This window comes from Bos indicus, chromosome 25 (genome assembly GCF_029378745.1).
Source record: "Bos indicus isolate NIAB-ARS_2022 breed Sahiwal x Tharparkar chromosome 25, NIAB-ARS_B.indTharparkar_mat_pri_1.0, whole genome shotgun sequence".
Classification (NCBI taxonomy): domain Eukaryota; kingdom Metazoa; phylum Chordata; class Mammalia; order Artiodactyla; family Bovidae; genus Bos; species Bos indicus.
In genome coordinates, this window is record NC_091784.1 from 38,793,245 (window position 1) to 38,812,764 (window position 19,520).

The following is a 19,520-nucleotide window of genomic DNA, read 5'->3' on the forward strand; positions in this document are numbered from 1 at the left end:
ATCCCCACCTTCAGGATATCTACAGCTTAGTATGGGAGATTATGAAAATATACACACACACATAGCTTTAACACAGGAGCAAGGGCCAAGAGTGAAAGGTACAAAGCTACAGGATTCCATGGGAGGGGGTGATCATATCTGCGGGCGGAGGAGCTGCTGAGTCAGGGGGTGCTGTAATCCTGTGGTCAGCCCAGAGACGGACGGGGTGGGTTCTGCCGGAGGGAGCAGAGGGACGGGGCAAGTTCAGCTTGCCAGGATTCAGGGCTCGTGGAGAGGATCATGGGAGATTTTGGATATACAGGTTAGAGTTATTATTTTGAGTGATAGGCTACAGGTTCGGTGTTCCTATGTCTCCTTTCAAATTGAAATAAGGGCATTATTAGGTCTAAAAGGTTTCTGCATGATGAAAAGCTGACTGATGTTTTAGGAGCATAAGTTCAAAGATTAAAAATTACGAGATGACTAAAGAGGCAAACTAAATGGCACGCTCTTTACAACTAAAAACTGGACTCTTGATGCCTGGAATAGGTCTGTTTCTGTAACTGTTGAGTGTAGTAAGACGACACACACATATACATGACTCAGGTGTTTATAACTCAGAGCCGTGGCTGATAGCAGCTTCCATTTTTATAACAATAGAAATTTGTGACATACTAAGTAAGGTTTCTTTTTTTCTCTTCATATGTATATGATTGAATGTTTTAATATTATCTCTTATTCTTTACTAGATCTCGCCCAACTTTCCATTTTATATTAATATTTAAAAACAACTTATGAGTCCTCTAGGAAGTTTAGAAACCATTTGATAATGACTGTGAAAATACACTTCAAGTTTTTTAAAAATTAATACTTTTACTGAAAAATGAACTTAAATAGTTTTGATCTTTATGCTTTTAAAATAGCTGTTTTAACATAATTAAAATCTGTGGTTATATAAACTATCTTGGGCACTGCTTTTTTTTTTTAATCTAAGTATAGTTGATTTACAATGTTGTATTTGTGGTGTACGGCAAAGTGATTCACTTTATATATTATATATCTATATATTCCTTTTCAGATTCTTTTCCATTTACTACAAGATACTGACTATAGTTCCCTACACTATACAGCAGGACCTTACTCATTTATGTGCAGTAGTTTGTATCTGCTAATCCCAGACTCCGAATTTATCCCTCTCCCTGCTCTCCCCTTTGTAACCATAAGTTTGCTTGCTGTGGCTGTAGTCTGTTTCTGTTTTGTAAATAAATTCATCGGCACCTTTTTTTTTTTAGATTCCACATATAAGCGGTACCATATGATGTTTGTCTTTGACTTACTCCACTTAGTATGACCATCTCCAGGTCCATCATGTTGCTGCAAATGGCATGGTTTCATTATTTTTTTGGCTGAGTATATGCCATTGTGTATATGTGTATACATGACATCTTCTTTATCCATTCATCTGTCGATGGACACTGAGGTTGCTTCCATGTCTTGGCTAGTGTGATTAGTGCTGCTGTGAATACTGAGGGGGCACTGCTGTTTTAATTGAGCCTTTCACGTGTATTTCTTTGAATTCATAAGTAATCCATGTGATCATCATTTTGATGGCTGCCTCCGTCTCACTCCGTTCAGTTTTCCTCTGTTGGTACCGAGGTAGAGCCCCTGTGCTGGGGAGGAGGGTGAGCACGGTAGTGTTGGGATGAGGACAGGGTTTGTTTCTTCTTTGCTTTCATGAAAAATTGTCCTTTAACAACAGGAACAAAAAAAAGCCCTTCTATGGTTTTCTGAAAAGTACATAAAACCCAGTATTCAGTAATCAAGGGATTGCAGTAGTTTTTCTTTCCTCATTTAAATATCAGTATGTTCAATTCAGTGAGCGCTCAATTGATAGGCGTTGTTCTGGTCACTTAGGCATAAATCAACAGGTAAAGGTCCCTGCTCTTGGGAACTCGCGTTCTATGGGTGGTAAACAGGTCTGATTTGCCAGGTGGTAATAAGGTGAGGGGCCGATGAGTGATGGAAAAGAGGGATGGGATGTAGCCAGTTTGGGTAGGGGGTCAAGGAGGTACGGGCTAGAGGGAGAGTGGCAGGCAGATGTCCAGGGAGAGTAGTCCCTTGGAGGCTGGAAGTGCAGCGTTCCTGAGGCCTTGTGAGTTTGGGTCGCAGTTTGGAAGCCAGTCGGTAGAGGTGCAGTTAAGGCTGGAGAGAGAGGGGCTGAGGGCTGGAGAGGGGCTTACAGGGGTGGGACAGGTCCTGTGGGGCCTTGTAGGTCATGGTAAGAATGTTGTCTTTTAACCTGAGGTGGGGGTGGGGAGCTTCTGGAGATTTTGAACCCCAGAATGAAAAGGTTTGACTTAGGCTTTAAAAGGCTCTCTCTGGCTTCTGCCCACAGAAGAGACTGTAGAAGGGTGGGAACAGGGAGACAGGGCGGGAAGCTGTGGTACCAGTGCAGGCGAGCAGGAATGCTGGGCGGGACTGGGCATTGGCTGCCAGGGGCGGGGTCAGGGTGGCTTTCCGAGGTCTCAGGTTTGGATGCCTGCTAGACCCAGAGGAAATGTGAGTCCGGAGTTCCCTGTGGGAGCGTGTAGTTCTCCACCCCCGTGGACAAGACGGGCCCGTTTGCTCACCCAGGATCACTGAGACGCGACAGTGTGCCCTGTGGCTTCCCTCAGCTGGGAGGAAGCCAGCAGTTGTGAGCATCACAGCGTGCCAGATGCTTCACTTCTGTGTCCTCGTCTGAGTCTCACCGGGTTCTGTCAGGGGCTGTTTGTTTACACGTCCACCTCACAGACGGTCCAGGGAGGCAGGGAGCAGCCCTCCCCACCCCCAGAATGCCTCACAGCGCCAGGAACTTGCCAGTAGGGACCCTTTCCAGAGTTCCCTTCTCCAGTGTGAGCTGGGCTGCAGGCGTGGGGTCCCTGCCATTTGCGATGGGTCATCATCTTTTGATGGCTCCTTTCCTAAAGCATTTTTTGTTTCAAAAAGTTCAGGTGCCAGAAGCAGGCTGGCCACTGACTGCTCTGTTTGGCCACTTGGGCCTGTGTGTGTGTGTGTTTGGGCCACGACAGGTGTGGGAGGCCGGTTGTCACCTGTTGCCCTGGGGAGGCAGTCCTGCCCCTTTAGCTTTACTTCCTGCATAACCGACACATTGAGCTGAAATGGCTTCAAGCCGCCAGGCCAGCCCTCCCCAGTGCATCCGTGCCTCTGTGATGCCAGCCACACACCGCCCCACCCACCAGGCAGCTGTTCCAATCAAAAAAAGCCCTACTAATTAAAGCGTCCCAGCAGATGCTGGGAGACTTGCCTTTCCCTGTATTTCACACGTGCCGGGCATCATTCTGTCCTCGGGGCCCAGTGGGAAAATCCAGGTCCTTTCTCATGCTGGAGTGAGGATGCAAGGGGGTCAAGGGCGCAGGCTCGGGGTCAGACATGAGTCCAGATTCCAGCCCCACCGCCTTTAGTACTTGTGTCATTTGGGGAAAGTCCTCCAAGGCCTCTGTCTGAGCTCCCACCTCCACTCAGTGGATAACAGAGCTCCTCCCTCTGAGCTGGTGAGGACTAAGCGAGGCCATTTCTGTGAGGCAGCCTGCACGTGCTGACCCTGTGAGCATCAGAGATTTGCTCTCCCCTCTGAGCTGGAAAAAGGTAAAGAATGCTGGACTGTGAGAGCACCGGGTTACTCTGCTTGTTCTTACTCTGTGTTCCTGTTGTCTCTGTGGAGTAAGAGAGAGAATGAAATGGATTCTGGATTTTGTGGAGTCTCCCTTAAATTCACATCATAATAGAACTAACCAACATGCACCTGGGGTGTGTGGTTTTAGATTAATGGCCTTCCACTGGGAGCAGAAGCTTTGTTTTATTTCGTGTTTTTAAACTTGCCTAATTAGAGCTAGTTGCTTTAAACTGAGACAGCTGTAGTCTTTTGAAAAAACTCACTCAAAAATTTTAAGGTGGTTTTTACTGTTAATACTGAATTGAAACTGTTTCTCAGTGACTTTTCTCTGTGTTGACCTCATTGTTGTGTTTCAGGGTCCTGTTTTAATTATTTTAAATAATTTGCATCTTTCAGGTGTAGCATTTTTAATATTTAAATGAAAATGCCTACAGTTCATTAGTGACTCTGTAAGAATAACTGGTTGTCACCTTCATTCATTATTACTAATGCGCTTGCTTTCATTTTTACTGGCTTCAAAATGGTTGTCTTTTAGCCTTAATCTACTAAGCGATGAAAAAGGAAAATGAATAATTAATGTTAATGTACCTCACGTGATATAACTAATCTTTTAATGCTGTATTTTGCATTCACATGTAAGAAGACAACTGCTTGCAATCTGTATATGGATGCAAAACTGATCAATTATCTGATATATAATATATACACTTGAATAAACATTGTTCTTTTAGCTAAAATAAGAGTAGTGCATTAACATCCAACTTTTAATATCTTCATTACAAATCCTGTACTTTAACTTGACAGCACTTATTTACAGCAGGTAGGCTAAATTATTTTAATTGCTAATCAACAATGAAGTAGAAAATGAACATTCAGTTTGCTTCCTGAACCAATCTAATGACAGAATTATCACCTAAACCCCAAATCTCTACCCTACTTAAAAATAATACTTAGTTAAAATCTTCTGAATGGACATCTTTCCTAGGTATTACCTTAGGTATTGTAAGACTAGATCTCTGATATTGTAGGATTGCATTTGCTCTGCACCTACCTGAAAAGACTTGATTCTAAAATATCCAGAAGGGTTTCTAATGATAATTCCCATTGAGAGTTAAGTCCTGTTATTAGAATAATTTGTTGTTGTTTAGTCACTAAGTCGAGTCCGACGTTGCGACCCTGTGGGCTGCAGCACACCAGGCTCTTCTATCTTCCACTATCTCCCAAGTTTGTTCCAATTCATGTCCATTGAGTCAGTGATGCTATCTAACCAGCTCATCCTCTGTTGTCCCCTTCTCCTTTTGCTTCAATCTTTCCCAGCATCAGGGTCTTTTCCAATGAGTCGGCTCTTCGCATCAGGTGGCCAAAGTACTGGAGCTTCAGCATCAGTCCTTCCAATGAATATTCAGAGTTGATTTCCTTTAGGTTTGACTGGTTTGATCTTGCTGTCCAAGGGATTCTGAAGAATCTTATCCAGCACCACAATTCAAAAGCATCAATTCTTCAGCGCTCAGCCTTCTCTATGTTAGGATAATAGTAATATTTTATCTTTAAAAGCATTCTTACATAAGCTTAAAATTAATTCAGCATGTCAGTCCTATGGGGTTTATTAGTTTCCATTTATTCTTTCTTCAGACCTTATTCAGAAAAATGTCTCTTAAAAAAGAAAAAATGTTTTAATGTTTCTTTTTCTAGCGACCTCCTTAATCCACTTTTCTTTTACTGCCACACTTCCCAAACAAGTAGTTTATACCAGCTTCTCCCTGCCTCTCCCAATCTTTACCAGAGGTCAGGAAGCTGGAAGGTGTCAAATACTAAGTGTCTAGTATGTGTCTTGCTCATGGTACGTTTCCCTTATCAGGATACTTAATCCTCACAACTCAGGTTGCCAGGTGTCTGGCACTGAACCCACGGAGTCTGGGATTGTAGCTTCTTGCTTGGCAAACTGAAAATTTTATAAACAAAAATGTCTCGTTTTCTTTTTTTAAAAATTATCTTGTTTGTGGCTCAGGAGCCTCTGAGACTGGACCTCAGTGTTACTAAATCTTGGTGATAAGAAACCAAAGATGCCAGGAATTTGCTCCTGGAGGCCCTGTGGGTAGAAACAGCCCCAGGTGACAGCCGGCTCTGCTGAGGCTGCAGATGAACGCCCAGAGGTTAGGACCCAGGCATGTGGGTTCCACCAAAGTCATTTTTCCTGTAGGCACTTCTGTAACCAGGATGCGTATAGCAGTAGAATCAAACACTACAGATGCCACCTTCTGAGGGGTCCAGCTTTCACTGGTTTTCTTCTCTTGCCATCACTGAACTTCCATGCTTTACTGCAGTCAGCCTTCCATGCATTGATTCAGTGTATTCATTAACGACCAGACTCTTAAGGCCTGTATGTTCCTGGCGGGCACCTGGGTGGGGGGCCGGCACACAGGTAACGGAATCGGGAGATCCACTTGTCTTCCATGTGTAACTGCCAGAAGCTTCCGACGCCGCGTGTGTGTTCCTCCCAGCGAGGGGCTGGTTCCTAATCACTGCAGGGCCCACGCGACTGCTGCAAATTTATTTTTAATTAATAGGCTTTATTTTTTAGAGTGCTTTTAGGTTTACACAGAACTGCGAGACCTCACAGAGTTGTCACCCTGCTCTCTCCCCTGCTCACTGTTTGCTCTGTTTTTAAGTCCTACACCGGTGTGGTGCATTCGTCACAAATGATGGACCAAGCCTGGCACATGATTAACTAAAGACCATAGTTTACACTGGGCCTCTATGAGCTTGACAAATACATAAAGTGCACCCCTACCAACCTTTGGCAGTCACTGATTCTTTTTTTTTTTCCCATCAATGTTTCTATAGTTGTGCCTTTTCCAGAATGTCATTTAGTTGGAATTGCATATTAGGCAGCCTTTTGAGACTGGCTTCTTTCACTAAGCAACATATATTTAAAATTCCTCCATCTTTTTGTGGTTTAACAGCTGGTTTCTTTGGTTTCTTTTTAGTCCCTGAAGAACATTCAGTTGTACACACGTGCCACAGTTGGTTTATCCACTGAGTTGGGTTGTTTCCAGGTTTTGGCAGTATGAATAAAGCTGCTTTAGGTACTCACATACAGGTTTTTCCACAGACGTAATAATTCTAGGCATTTGAGTAGACACCTAGGAGTACAATTACTAGGATAAGACTAGTTTTGAATATAAGAATAGTTCGAATAAATTGAGGAAGACTGTTTACCTGGGTAAGAAACTGCCTGCCTTGAAGCCGCAGGAAGCTCTGCGTTCCCGCCCGTCCTGAATGAGCGCTCCTCTTGCTCCACAGCGGCATCTGGTGCTGTCAGCATTCTGGGTTACAGCCATTCTGACAGGTGTGTGCTGGTATCTCGTTTTAATTTGTAAGTTCCCATATGACATGGAGAGCATCTTGTCATATGCTTATTTGCCATCTGTATAACTTACATTTTAACTGAGCTGTTTTTGTTATGTTTGAGCTTTAAGTGGTCTTTATTATTTGGGATACAAGTCCTTTATCAGATATGTGTGTTGCGGATATTTCCTCCCAGTCTGTGAACTTGTCTTTTCATTCTACTAACAGTAATTTTTGCAGACCAGAAGTTTGTGATTTTAATGAAGTCCAGCTTGCCAGTTTTTTCTTTCACGAATCATGCTTCTGGCGTGATAGCTAAAAACTCAGTGCTAAACCAAAGTCATGTGAATTTTCTCTGGCTTTATCTTCTTCAAGTTTTATTGTTTGGCATTTTACATTTAGGTGTGTGCTCCATTTTGAGTTGCTTTTTATGAAAGATGTACGGTCAGGCTCTAGATTTGTTTCTCTGCAAGTGGGTATCTAGTTGTTTAGCCCTTTGCTAAAAGGACTGCCCTTTCGCCATTAGTTTTGTCCCCCTCGTTGTCTTTGGGTTGCTTTTGAAAATCCTCCTAAATGGAGTGTTAGTTATAACCCACTGTTATTATCCTGGAGTCCGGTTGATGGGTGACGTGGTAAAGTATTGGAAAGGAGGAGCATCCTTTATAATCCCATGTTTAAATCTCCATTTTGGTTGTTTTGTGGTGTATTACTGGTTTTTGGTGGGCCACAGTATGGGGGTCATGACCTTCTGAAGAGTTTCTCAGGCTTTTTGTCCCTCTCCTTACTTGAGACAGGAAAGCGAGAGGGGTTGCAGGTAGCTAATTGTCCTTCCCCAGATCAGATAAGGCTTAGAAAAGTGTTTCCCTGGAGGGCTAGCCTTCCTTACTCAGAACAGAGCAAGAACAGGATAACTGAGCAAATTTCAAAACACTTTCCCCTCCCCACCACCAGAAGCCCCAGAGGAATTTTCTCCATTCCTTACAATACAAACTTGGTTGGGGGGTGGGGGTGCCTCCTAGAGACGAAACTCCTGAGAAGTGAGCCTGCGTTGTTTTTAACTCTCCACACGGAGCCTCCAGTGATTCCTCATTTACCCCTTGCGTTCCTGGCAACCGTGGTTCCAGCATCAGTTTCTACTCCCTGTAAACTCTGATTTTCCACATCATTCTAATTCTCTGATGAATCTGAGAGTTGTTTTTCAGTGTGTTTAGCTTGTTTTTTGTTGTGAGTAAGGGAGTGACAACTTCAAAGCTTTTTATGCATTGGAGCAGAAGCCAGAAGTGCCCTTACAGTTGGTTCTAACCAACAGGAGTCAGGTATGCCTGTTTTCATAATGGATGGATCCTGATGGAGTCCCTTTAACTACAGTATTGTGAAAGGCTGTGAGGCGGAAGAAAGTGGAGTGTAGTCTGTTTGATAGTGGGAGATTGAAAATTTTCCTTTGGGGACCCTGGGAATAAAGGGGGGGGGTCAATGAGAGAGATGAGCTTAGAAGAGTTTGGTGTCTATTTCTCTCATTCTGTAAGTCTTAAGAGTTCTTCCAAAGCATTTAAAAGATACACACACAAGCACACACACACACGCACGCGCACACACACACACACACACACACACACAACATATAAGGCTTACCAGGTGGCGCCAATGCTAAAGAATCTGCTGCTGATGCAGGAGACATAAGAGACACCGGTTCGATCCCTGGGTCAGGAAGATCCCCTGAAGGAAGAAATGGCAACCCACTCCAGTATTCTTGCCTGGAAAATTCCATGGACAGAGGAACCTGGCGGACTACAGTCCACGGGTCGCCAAGAGTCAGATACAGCCAAGCACGCATGCCATATTTGTATAAGGAGCAAAAAATAGTAAAACACGGTGACTAGTTACAGGTTGACAGCCTCATACGTGGATTTTATTTCAGGAAGATGAGTGCTCACCCAGAAAATGGCTTGTTGAGTGGGGGGGTTCTGTTGGCGTATGTCATGCATTATGGGGCTCACTTGCTCCTCTGCCTGGGCACGCGCACCTTACCAGCCAGGGTTTCTCTTCAGTGCTCAGGACAGAATCACACCCACCCAAGCCTGTGAAGAGCATGTTCTGGTTACCACCCGCTCGCTCCTTTGGCATCGTGCCTGTCTGCACGTTGTTTATTTGCACAACTTCCACAGTGACGAGAGAGGAGCCCCTCCATCCACCTGCACCCAGGGACTTGGGTGGACAGCGCTGAGAGATGTTCTGAGACGCTGGCAGGTTGGGTCGCCTGTTGCTGGTTACTAACGACGGGCTCTGTGCTAACTCAGTGTTGATAACCCTGAGTGCATCTGGTTTTGTTTTTTTTTTTTAACATCTCCCACCTGTGTATAATTTGCTTTTACTTTCATTATATTTTTTCTGCATCACATTAGGTATTTGGAAAACTCTCAGGAAAAGTATGGCCTTTTTACAGTAACTCTTTATTTTAATCACTTTTCCTTTAATTCATACAGTGTAACTTTAGGCCCATAGTGGGTTGGCTTCCACCTTGTCATTTTATTGTCCGATTCCACTTGAAGTCACATGGAGGAAATAGCGTGTGACTCAGTCATTGCTCTGCACTCTCCAGAAATAACAGAGGTTGTGAGTATCCATGATCAAATATAAATGAGAAATAACACTTACGCCTACATGTTCTGTGTCCCCGAAGTCTGCTAGTAGTTTCCCTCTGGCTCCTCTAAACTTGCACCATGAACTGATGAATAATTTCCTAGTTGAAAATATATTAATAGTGCCATGACTAACCCATGTTTCAGATGAAAACCTTGTGTTCATACAGGTAATACTTTTCAAAATTTTGTTTTTTAAAGTCCATACTGTCTATTGGCTAAACATGTGTATCTTCATACAGTATTGTCCAAAATGTTAGATCTGTTCATGGTTCCTAGAATTAGAGTTTACCACCAATAGCTATTATTTGTATGAATTTTAGAGAAAAAATTGATGGTAGGCATTGACTTTTTAGTTGTATCAACATCATGATTTTGAAAAATAGGTATATATTTCAATTCCTTTAATACTGCCATTTAAGAATATAATTTATTCAGACTGGGTCACATTACTGTACTTACTATGAGTTTCTTCCCAAAATATTGACTCAAAACCTAAAAGGGACAAAAAGGAAATGACTGATCCTGTACATACAGTGCTGTAGTTCCTGGGACCGGCACGTAGACTCCTGTTTGGGCGTTTACTTAGTTTTGCTCCACTGGATTCTGGGCTATGCTTTCTCAACTGCTCTTTCTTTTTTCAAAACAAGTTTTTTCTTCCTAAATGTAATTTATGAAAAAGTAGGTTATGGAGCTAAGGGTAAAACATGTGTGATTCCACATCTCAGACATAAAGTAACACTTGCTTTATTAAGAGTAAACTTCTGTACATTGAACATAAAGGCTGTTTTCATTTTCTGTTCCAAAATACTCTTTGGGCAGCTTGCATAATCACAGGAAAGATGCTTTTTAATCCTTTTTATGCCTGAGGACTCAGAAGTTGCTGCTCTGAGGTCGGCATTTAAATTCCACCAACAGAGAGGGACTTAGCAGGGGTAAGGCTAGGTGTTCCGTTCCTGCCCGCAGAGTGAATGGTCTGTTTCACTGGGCCCTTCCATCAGGCTCTGCAGTGGGGAGGGGGCGTGGGCAGGAGGGGAGAATGAGGAGGGGTGCAGGCAGCCGGGCTCTCAGGTCAGGCCGAGCACCCGCTTCAACAGTGCTGGTGTTCTCACAAGCCCAGACTTATGGCAGCACATATCTCGGAGGTCGATGTTATATAAGATTGTAGAAATAAAGTTCTTGACAACATGAAAAAAAAAATTGTGAACACTTTCCTCCTAGCCTGAATCATTCTGACTGATTTAAGCAAAATTATTTTAAGTAGATCTGATTTGCTCAGAATAGAGTGCTTGATTTTCAAATAATTGGTTTTTGTTGTTGTTTATTATTCATCTCCAACCGGGAGTTATTTATGGGTTTAAAATAGATGTGAAGTTTATTAATATTTCACCTCAGATTATTTCAATACATGAAACGACATTAATGTAATTATATTCTTGGTCAGATAAAGGCTTCCTTTGTGAAGAGCTTGGTTTGTGTATTTGTTTCATGGTGAGCTTTAGGAGAACGGAATCACAGGATAAATGGAGTCAGGATCACTGAAGGTGCACAGTGGGTGCCTTGATACCCTGGCGGGGGCCCTCACACTCATGCTTATCCAGCAGCAGTTCTTGGAATCACATGGTGCCTAGGGGCTTCCGTACCTCTAACCTATTAACCCAGTTATATCCTTCCAGGAGATTCTCTGTCCTCACCACCTACCATGGTCATTTTCAGCAACACCGTTCATGGTGGGCTTCAGGCTGAGGAGTTGGTTTATCTGGGACACCATGGGAGGGAGTGACATTTTACATGTAGAATTGGAGAGCCCCCTGGCACCTGGGAGGAAGAAGATCCAGAAGAGAACGGGCTGGGAGTCAGGAGAAATGAGAGCTAGAAAGAGGAGGGCAGCTCCTCTGAGGTCCAGCTGGCAGGTTGACACGTGTGGGGCAGGGCGTCTGGGGAGACTCCCCCACCTCTGCTGGAGCAGGTTGTCTAGCGAACACGGGCGTCCTATGTCATCCCCATGGGCCGCCTCTGCTGGGCAGGGGAGGGCTGGCACGTTTGTCACCCAAGGAAACAGGATGAATCAGGGCGCGGTTCCACCCCCAAGCTGGCCCAAGCGATGGCACCAGGGAGTGAGTCTTTGTCCGTGAGTGTGACACACGGGTGGGGCGTCAACCCCTAGGACTGGCTGGCTTGCAGCCCGGAGCTGGGGTTAGAGAATATGGTGAGTGTACCGGTAGGCATGCTGAACACGAGGTGCCCGATGGGATGGCAGGTGGGCATGTTCAGGATGGGTTGAATTTCTGAGTCTGAAGATGAGGGAGGAGCCTGGGCTGGCTCTCCTAGAGTCAGATGTTCTGAGGTGTCCCCAGAGCTGGGCACGATAGAGTCCTTTGCACAGAGGTGCTCACCGAAGCCCGAGTCCAGTCTGCAGTCTTTCCCTCTTTCCCCACGTCTGCCGTAGTCATCCTCTTCATTCTCCCTCCTCAACAGCCATTCAGTTTTGCCCAAAGAGTTCCTTTTCACCTGCCCACTGAACTGTAGGATGGTCCCCCCGGCACGTTGTGTGGTGTGGTATGACTTGGTGGTGGTCCTGACGCTGTTGCTCCCAGTTCTTGGATATCAGGCCCATTTGGTTCCTGTAGAGACCTCCGTTGGCAGAGGGAGGCTCTTGTTCCCTTCCTTCTAGAAGCCGGGAGGCAGCGCTCTGCCACACGCTGCAAGAGATGCACCTGGAGCATCTAGTTGCTTTTTGGAGCAACAACTCCTTTGTCCTGGAATATGTAGCCCCAGGAGACAGAACAAGGTCCCTGCTGCAGTTTCCCAGATTTTTTTTTTTTTTTTTTAGATTTTCCAGAGTGATAAAAGAACTAATATAAGAAAAAGAAAATAACCTTTATCTTTTATGCCTGACAGATAATCAGATTACCCAGGGGATTAGATCAAAAATGAGTCATTTGTTCCTATAATTAGTTACTATAATGACCAATAATCTTTTATAAGAGAATTTAACAATTAAACCGGATAAGTAGGCTTCAGCTTAGGAAATGGGTAAATAGCGAGAGGACAAGGGGAGTTTGAAGGCAGAGCTGGCGGGCGTTGTGGAGTGTTGTGTTGTGGTGGTGTTGTCATCGGGTGTCCACCCCTGCTGTTGGGCCACAGCCAGTGTTCCCAGTGCCCCGGGGCCTGGTGCCCACCTGCCCTGGGAGCAGCTGTGGACTAGACCTCACCCACCAGTTTACTTCCTCTCGTATCTTTACAACACACCACACGGTGGCTTTTCATCCTAACATCCCTGATTTTGTTCACAGGCCATGTTCTTATAGAGATTTCGAGTATCCACAAGAAACTCAACGAGAGTCTTGATGAAAATGTATGTGAACAGTTTTTCTATTTACCAAATATACTTATTTTATTTTGCTTCAAGTCTCAAACCTGGTCTCAACTTTTCACTTGTGTTCACAGTTCAAAAAATTCCATAAGGAGATTATCTATGAGCTGGAGAAGAAGACAGAGCTTGATGTGAAATATATGAATGTGAGGACCAGGTTTTGCTGCACCTGCCCTGGGTGGAGGGCGCCCGGGGAGGGGAACCGAGTTTTCAGGGAGGCTGTGCTCGCCTGATGGCTGAGCCTAAGGAGAGCTTCCCCATGGTTGAGCTGGCGGGGCAGTGAGTATGAAGGCTGCAGTACCCCGTTAAAACACAGCCAGACCGGAAAACAGGTGCAACGTTTACCTTACAGGCGACTCTCAAAAGATACCAAGCAGAACACAGGCATAGATTAGATTCTCTGGAGAAATCGCAAGCTGAATTGAAGAAGATAAGAAGGAAAAGTCAAGGAGGACGAAATCCATTCAAATATGAATGCAAAGAGATTGAGGTAAACCTTTCAGCACTGTGTTACTTTATTTTGGGGTGGATGGTTTATACAGTTAATGGGAGGCATGCTTATCTCAGTCAGCCTATACTTTATCCATCAGATGTGCTGCTGCTGAAAGTCAAAAATAAGCATTTTGACTTGGTGGGAGCTGAAGGCCGCAGAGTTCCCCAGAGTTAAGAATAATTAGTCAAGAGCACTGGTGTTTTCTCCTGACTTTGGGAGAGTGATAAGCATTGTGTCCCCATTTTACAGATGGGAAAAGTGAGGCTTCGGTTAACTCACATGGTTGGCACTTGTAAATGTGATTTGATCTTGAACTTTCTGGTTCCAAAAGGCATTATTTTCCAGTGAAACATGATCCTGTCCCTGGAGTAAAAGTAATATTTTATGCAAATTGCCAAGTGGAATGTAGGGCCTTTGGGAACCTCTCTCCAGGCATGGGTCAGGGACCTTAATGAGAATGTTGATACCTGCTCAGATCAGGTTAGGGCTCTGTTGGTCTGTCTAATGTTTATCTGCCTTCAGCATTCACTCCATTATCAAAATAAATCCTCTGTAAAGATGGCAGGAGATAAGTGTCAGGCTGGGTAGCTGTTTGGTTCCTCATGTCATACTTGTATAATTATTATTTATTTTCCTAGTATGTAGAAACCATTACTTCTCGCCAGAATGAAATCCAGAAATTTATTGCAGATGGTTGCAAAGAAGCCCTGCTTGAAGAGAAAAGGCGCTTCTGCTTTCTAGTCGACAAGCACTGCAGCTTTTCGAGTCAGATACACCATTACCACATGCAGGTGGGCGCAGCAGCAAATGTCTTCCTCACATTAAACGCCCTCGATGTGCTTAACCTTCCATAGGTGCCCAGTATAAAGCAAGGGGCTCATTTTGCCAAGGAAAGAATTCTAAGGAAATCATTTTTGACCAACTTGAATGAGTAAACTTTTAGAAATGTAGATGAAATGGTCAAATGTTTGCTTATCATGTTGAATTTAGTAACACCCATTCATATTTAATCAACGGCTGAGAAATGGCACTTTTCCCCTTTTCTCACCCATGAGCCAGCCTCTCTCAGACTCTCCCTGATGCATCTTCAGCATCAGTGTCTTCACCAGAACCACGGGGTGAGTCCCGCCAGCCCGGACCCCACCGGGGTGGTCTGAGAGGCTCGCCTGGGGGTCCGTGTAGACGGTGTTGCTGGATATCCTGCCCTAGACCACAGACCCCGTCACAGCTTCAGGACCGCTGGATGGGGTCCTCTGTCACTCTCCTCAGGGTGTGTGTGCTCCTGACGCCATCAGCCCCGTAACCAGCGCTGTCACCCTCCTTCAGCACGTGCAGTTGTGAGGCCGTCCTTCCAGGAGTCATCACAAACTGTGTCCTGGATTTCCTTCCCGCCTTTTTTTCTTTTTTTAATAAAACTATGGAATCTATTTGGCTTCTGTAAGCATCCAAAACTAGCAGTGACTGAGGTCAAATATTCACTGTTATTCACGATGAAGTAATTTAGAGAGCACTCCATCATGTGAGAAGCGTTCTAAAAGCTTGGATATCGGGCTGCTTCCTTTTGGGGGGAACCTGGCCTTGTATGCATGCATATATCATAGTTACGTACTCCATAAACTTGAAGGAACATTCAGCTACCAAATCTAAATAGCCAAGGTCTCCAACTGTCACAGAAAAGAAAAACAAACCTGCTGCATTCGATGACGACATCTGTCCCCAGCACTTCTGTAGTAGCTTCGGCACTGTTTCCACGGTGAGGGTGTCCACCGGTGGGGGCCGGAAGCAGCCTTGAAGCTCTCTGTGACGACACCCTGCCTCCCCCAGCAATGGGGCAACTTGATCTATTTCCAGAGAGCTCTGGTAGTTGACAGAGTCTTCCGCACACTGAACCTTGGGTCCCAGTTACGTTTTACCTCGTGACGCGAGCCAAATTCCCTTCTTTCTCTACCAGGAGTCTCTTTGGAGCCTTCCCTGGCCCCAGCGCTTTCAGTGGCTCCTTGGACACAGTAGCCAAGGCCGTTGGTCCCTGGCGTGTCCAGGCCACAGGCAGGGGACAGGAGTGGGGCAAGGGGCAGGGTTCAGGATTCGTATCGGCACCCCCAGACCATGCCTGATGAACACAGAGTCTACATGAAAACAGTACAGTTGTTACGAAAATAGTTCCACAAAAGATGCTCTACTTCCCTCTTTCAACTAAATTGCCGCCTAGAAAGGGGGGTCTTATAAGGGCTCCTGGGAATCCGGGAGTCTAGTCAGAGGAAGAGCCAGGCTGTGGGAGGCAGGACAGACACCTCCACCTCTAGGGCTGGGCAGTCTCAGCGCTGTCTTCCTAAGCCTCTGCACCCAGCTGCTGCCTGCCCGAGGGCCCGGCCGGGCTGTGGTCAGGACTTCCACTCAGCACTGCGCTGACTCCAGAGAACTACCACGCTCTGCCTCTGGTCCCGCCGTCCCGTAGAGCACCTTCTCAGGACAGATCTGAGTCGCCCTCCAGGGCACCAGGCCTCTTTCTCTGGAGTTAAGTCCACTCCTGGTCCTCTTGCTCCATCAGAGGCGCTTCTCATGGAAGGGGTGGGAGGAAGACACAGGGGTCGGCAGTTCTCCGGCCCCTGAGAAACATGGGGGTTAACACAGATTGCTCCACCTTCGGTGTTAGTTCTGAACTTCTGAACCATCAACAATCCTTGTATCAGCCTGAACTCTATCCACACTGAGGGAGACAGGAAATCCCTTTACAACAGGAGCCTACGTGCTCCTCAGCAAATAAGACACAGCAGATCCTCACAGATGCTTCAGCTACTGCTGAATTTAACTCCTCGCTCCCACACTTCCGGTGGTAAGCCAGGAATCTGAGTAGTAGTAGTTACCATTTGTGTCAGTCTTTCTAACAATACACGTTTGTTTGTCTTTGGTTTTGTTTCTTTTGAATTTATAGTCTGCAGAACTGATCAATTCCAAACTGCCTCGGTGGCAAGAAACCTGTAGTGATGTCACCAAAGTGCCAGAGAAAATCATGAACATGATCGAAGAAATTAAGACCCCCATCTCCACCCCAATGTCCGGAACACCCCTGCCTTCACCCATGATCGAGAGAAGCAGCATGGTAAGAGCTAGTCATCACCTCAAGATTTCAGCCAGATTTGCACAACAGAGCAAGGCTGCCTTTGTCAGTGGAAATCACGGGCCACCCATATCATTTCCAGGGCCTACCTTTCCTCACTGCGACTTCACCCTTCCAGCAGTGCAAGCACCAGACGTGGCCCCTCTCCCTCCCCGAGGCTGGGCCTGTCCCCAGACCCACACTCTTGCCTGCCACTTCTCCCCCCGCCCAGCGCCAACCGCTGTGCGTAAGAAATGACCTTGACAGTCTGGCCTGTTATGGAGCAGGCAGGGTGATCCTGGCTGGATCGCAAAGGCCAGAACCTCAACAGGCAGCAGAATGTTAGCAACAGAGGATTCTGAAAACTTTCAGGGAGGGGAAAATGGATTACTTATTACAAAGAAAAGAGAATCCCACTGAAACCAGACTTCTTTTTAGAAAACTAGGTGTCAGAAAGTAATGGACTAATGCACTCAAAATTCTGTGGAAAAATACTTTTAAATGGAGAAGCCTCGAGCCAAGCAGCATTTAAAAGGGAGCCTCGAAACCCACAGAGACAGAAAGTAGATGAGTGCTGTTCAGGGGCTGGGGGAATGGGGAGTAACTGCTTTAAAAGGTGGGGGACTTCCCTGGAGGGCCAGTGGGTAAGACTCTGCACTTCCACTGCAGGGGACGAGGGTCCAGTCCCTGGTCAGGGAACTAAGATGCACGGGCAGCCAAAATAAATAAATAAATAGACAAAAGAAGGGGGTATTCTTAAAATAATTAAAAATGGGGCATTACCCTGCAAACAAGAGAATTTGGGGAAGAAAATGGAATCTAAAGCATGTAATACAAAACAGCCCTGGGGACCGATCTCTAATGCCATTGCTGGGTTATACTCGGATTAAACTAATAAGGGATTTTTTACAGGTTGGGCAAGATTGTGACAGCCTTTCTAAATACCCACCAAAGATCCCCGCGGCTCCTTCAGCCAGAGCCTTGACCAGCCCTTTGATCGATCTGTTTAAGAACCCAGCCACAGTCGCGCAGAACTCAGAAAGAAAAAATAATTTAACAGGTGAGCTGTTTAGTTGAATTTCCTTTAAAATACCTTTAAATTTCTTAAATATTTAGGTAAGTGTGCCTTGAGATCTACATCCCATGAGTCACAAAGAGTCGGCCATGACTGAAGCAACTTAGCCCACATGCACGTCGTGAGCTAGAAGTAAATCCACGTGTGTGGTAGCACCGGTCCACACTGGCTCAGGGGAACTCACACCTCCAGACAGGGTCCAGGTTGATTCTAAAACTAAAAAAAATAAAAAAAAATAAAACTCAAGCTGAAACTCTACCGGTTAAGTAACATCCCTATTTCTTCGTAACCTGTATTTTACTTTCTTTCTCTGTGAATTTGCCTATTCTAAGAACTTCATAAGAGTGGAGTCAAACAAAAATAAAATAAAATAAAAAATAAAACTGTAGGACGTTGCATCAACAGATATGACTTCTGTATGCTGACAGATGTTTCCATAAACATAGTATTGAAAGGTGTTACATTTTCAATACATGCTTAGAAGAGAGCCTCACGCTGTGTTCCATATCCACTGGCAGCTGAGATAAAATCTCTTTTCAATGAAAGGACGAAACAGATGATAGAAATTCACATATCACAGTTGTGGTTCCTGGTCTCACCGGTAGGCTGCGATTGAATTATACTCAGTGTTTTTCATCATCACTAACAGAGCATGTCAAAATTCTCCAAGCCAGGCTTCAGCAGTACGTGAACCGTGAACCTCTAGATGTTCAAGCTGGTTTTAAAACCAGCTTGAACATCCGCTGGATCGTCGAAAAAGCAAGAGAGTTCCAGAAAAACATCTATTCCTGCTTTATTGACTATGCCAAAGCCTTTGACTGTGTGGATCACAATAAACTGTGGAAAATTCTGAAAGAGATGGGGATACCAGACCACCTGACCTGCCTCTTGAGAAACCTATATGCAGGTCAGGAAGCAACAGTTAGAACTGGACATGGAACAATAGACTGGTTCCAAACAGGAAAAGGAGTACGTCAAGACTGTATATTGTCACCCTGCTTGTTTAACTTCTCTGCAGAGTACATCATGAGAAACGCTGGGCTGGAAGAAACACAAGCTGGAATCCAGACTGCCAGGAGAAATATCAATAACCTCAGATATGCAGATGACACCACCCTTATGGCAGAAAGTGAAGAGGAACTAAAAAGCCTCTTGATGAAAGTGAAAGAGGAGAGTACAAAAGTTGGCTTAAAGCTCAACATTCAGAAAACGAAGATCATGGCATCCGGTCCCATCACTTCATGGGAATTAGATGGGGAAACAGTGTCAGACTTTATTTTTGGGGGCTCCAAAATCACTGCAGTTGGTGATTGCAGCCATGAAATTAAAAGACACTTACTCCTTGGAAGGAAAGTTATGAGCAACCTAGATAGCATATTGAAAAGCAAACATACTTTGCCAACAAAGGTCCGTCTAGTCAAGGCTATGGTTTTTCCAGTGGTCATGTATAGATGTGAGAGTTGGACTGTGAAGAAAGCTGAGCGCTGAAGAATTGATGCTTTTGAACTATGGTGTTGGAGAAGACTCTTGGGAGTCCCTTGAACTGCAAGGAGATCCAACCAGTCCATTCTAAAGGAGATCAGTCCTGGGTATTCATTGGAAGGACTGATGCTGAAGCTGAAACTCCAGTACTTTGGCCACCTCATGCAAAGAGTTGACTCATTGGAAAAGACTCTGATGCTGGGAGGGATTGGGGGCAAGAGGAGAAGGGGACGACAGAGGATGAGATGGCTGGATGGCATCACCAACTCGATGGCCATGAGTTTGGGTGGACTCCGGGAGTTGGTGATGGACAGGGAGGCCTGGCGTGCTTCGATTCATGGGGTTGCAAAGAGTC

At 45.2% G+C, this 19,520-nt stretch overlaps 1 protein-coding gene across 2 annotated transcripts in view; it reads left to right on the forward strand.

Moving 5' to 3' along the window:
• BAIAP2L1 (BAR/IMD domain containing adaptor protein 2 like 1) overlaps positions 1–19,520 on the forward strand; it is an 80,286-nt gene that overhangs the window by 46,833 nt on the left and 13,933 nt on the right. For both annotated transcript variants that reach the window (XM_019987908.2, XM_070780199.1), the window contains 6 exons: positions 12,939–13,000; positions 13,093–13,164; positions 13,371–13,508; positions 14,150–14,302; positions 16,444–16,611; positions 17,521–17,668. In XM_019987908.2, the coding sequence (XP_019843467.2) occupies positions 12,939–13,000; positions 13,093–13,164; positions 13,371–13,508; positions 14,150–14,302; positions 16,444–16,611; positions 17,521–17,668 (741 nt within the window). The remainder of the gene's footprint in view (positions 1–12,938; positions 13,001–13,092; positions 13,165–13,370; positions 13,509–14,149; positions 14,303–16,443; positions 16,612–17,520; positions 17,669–19,520) is intronic.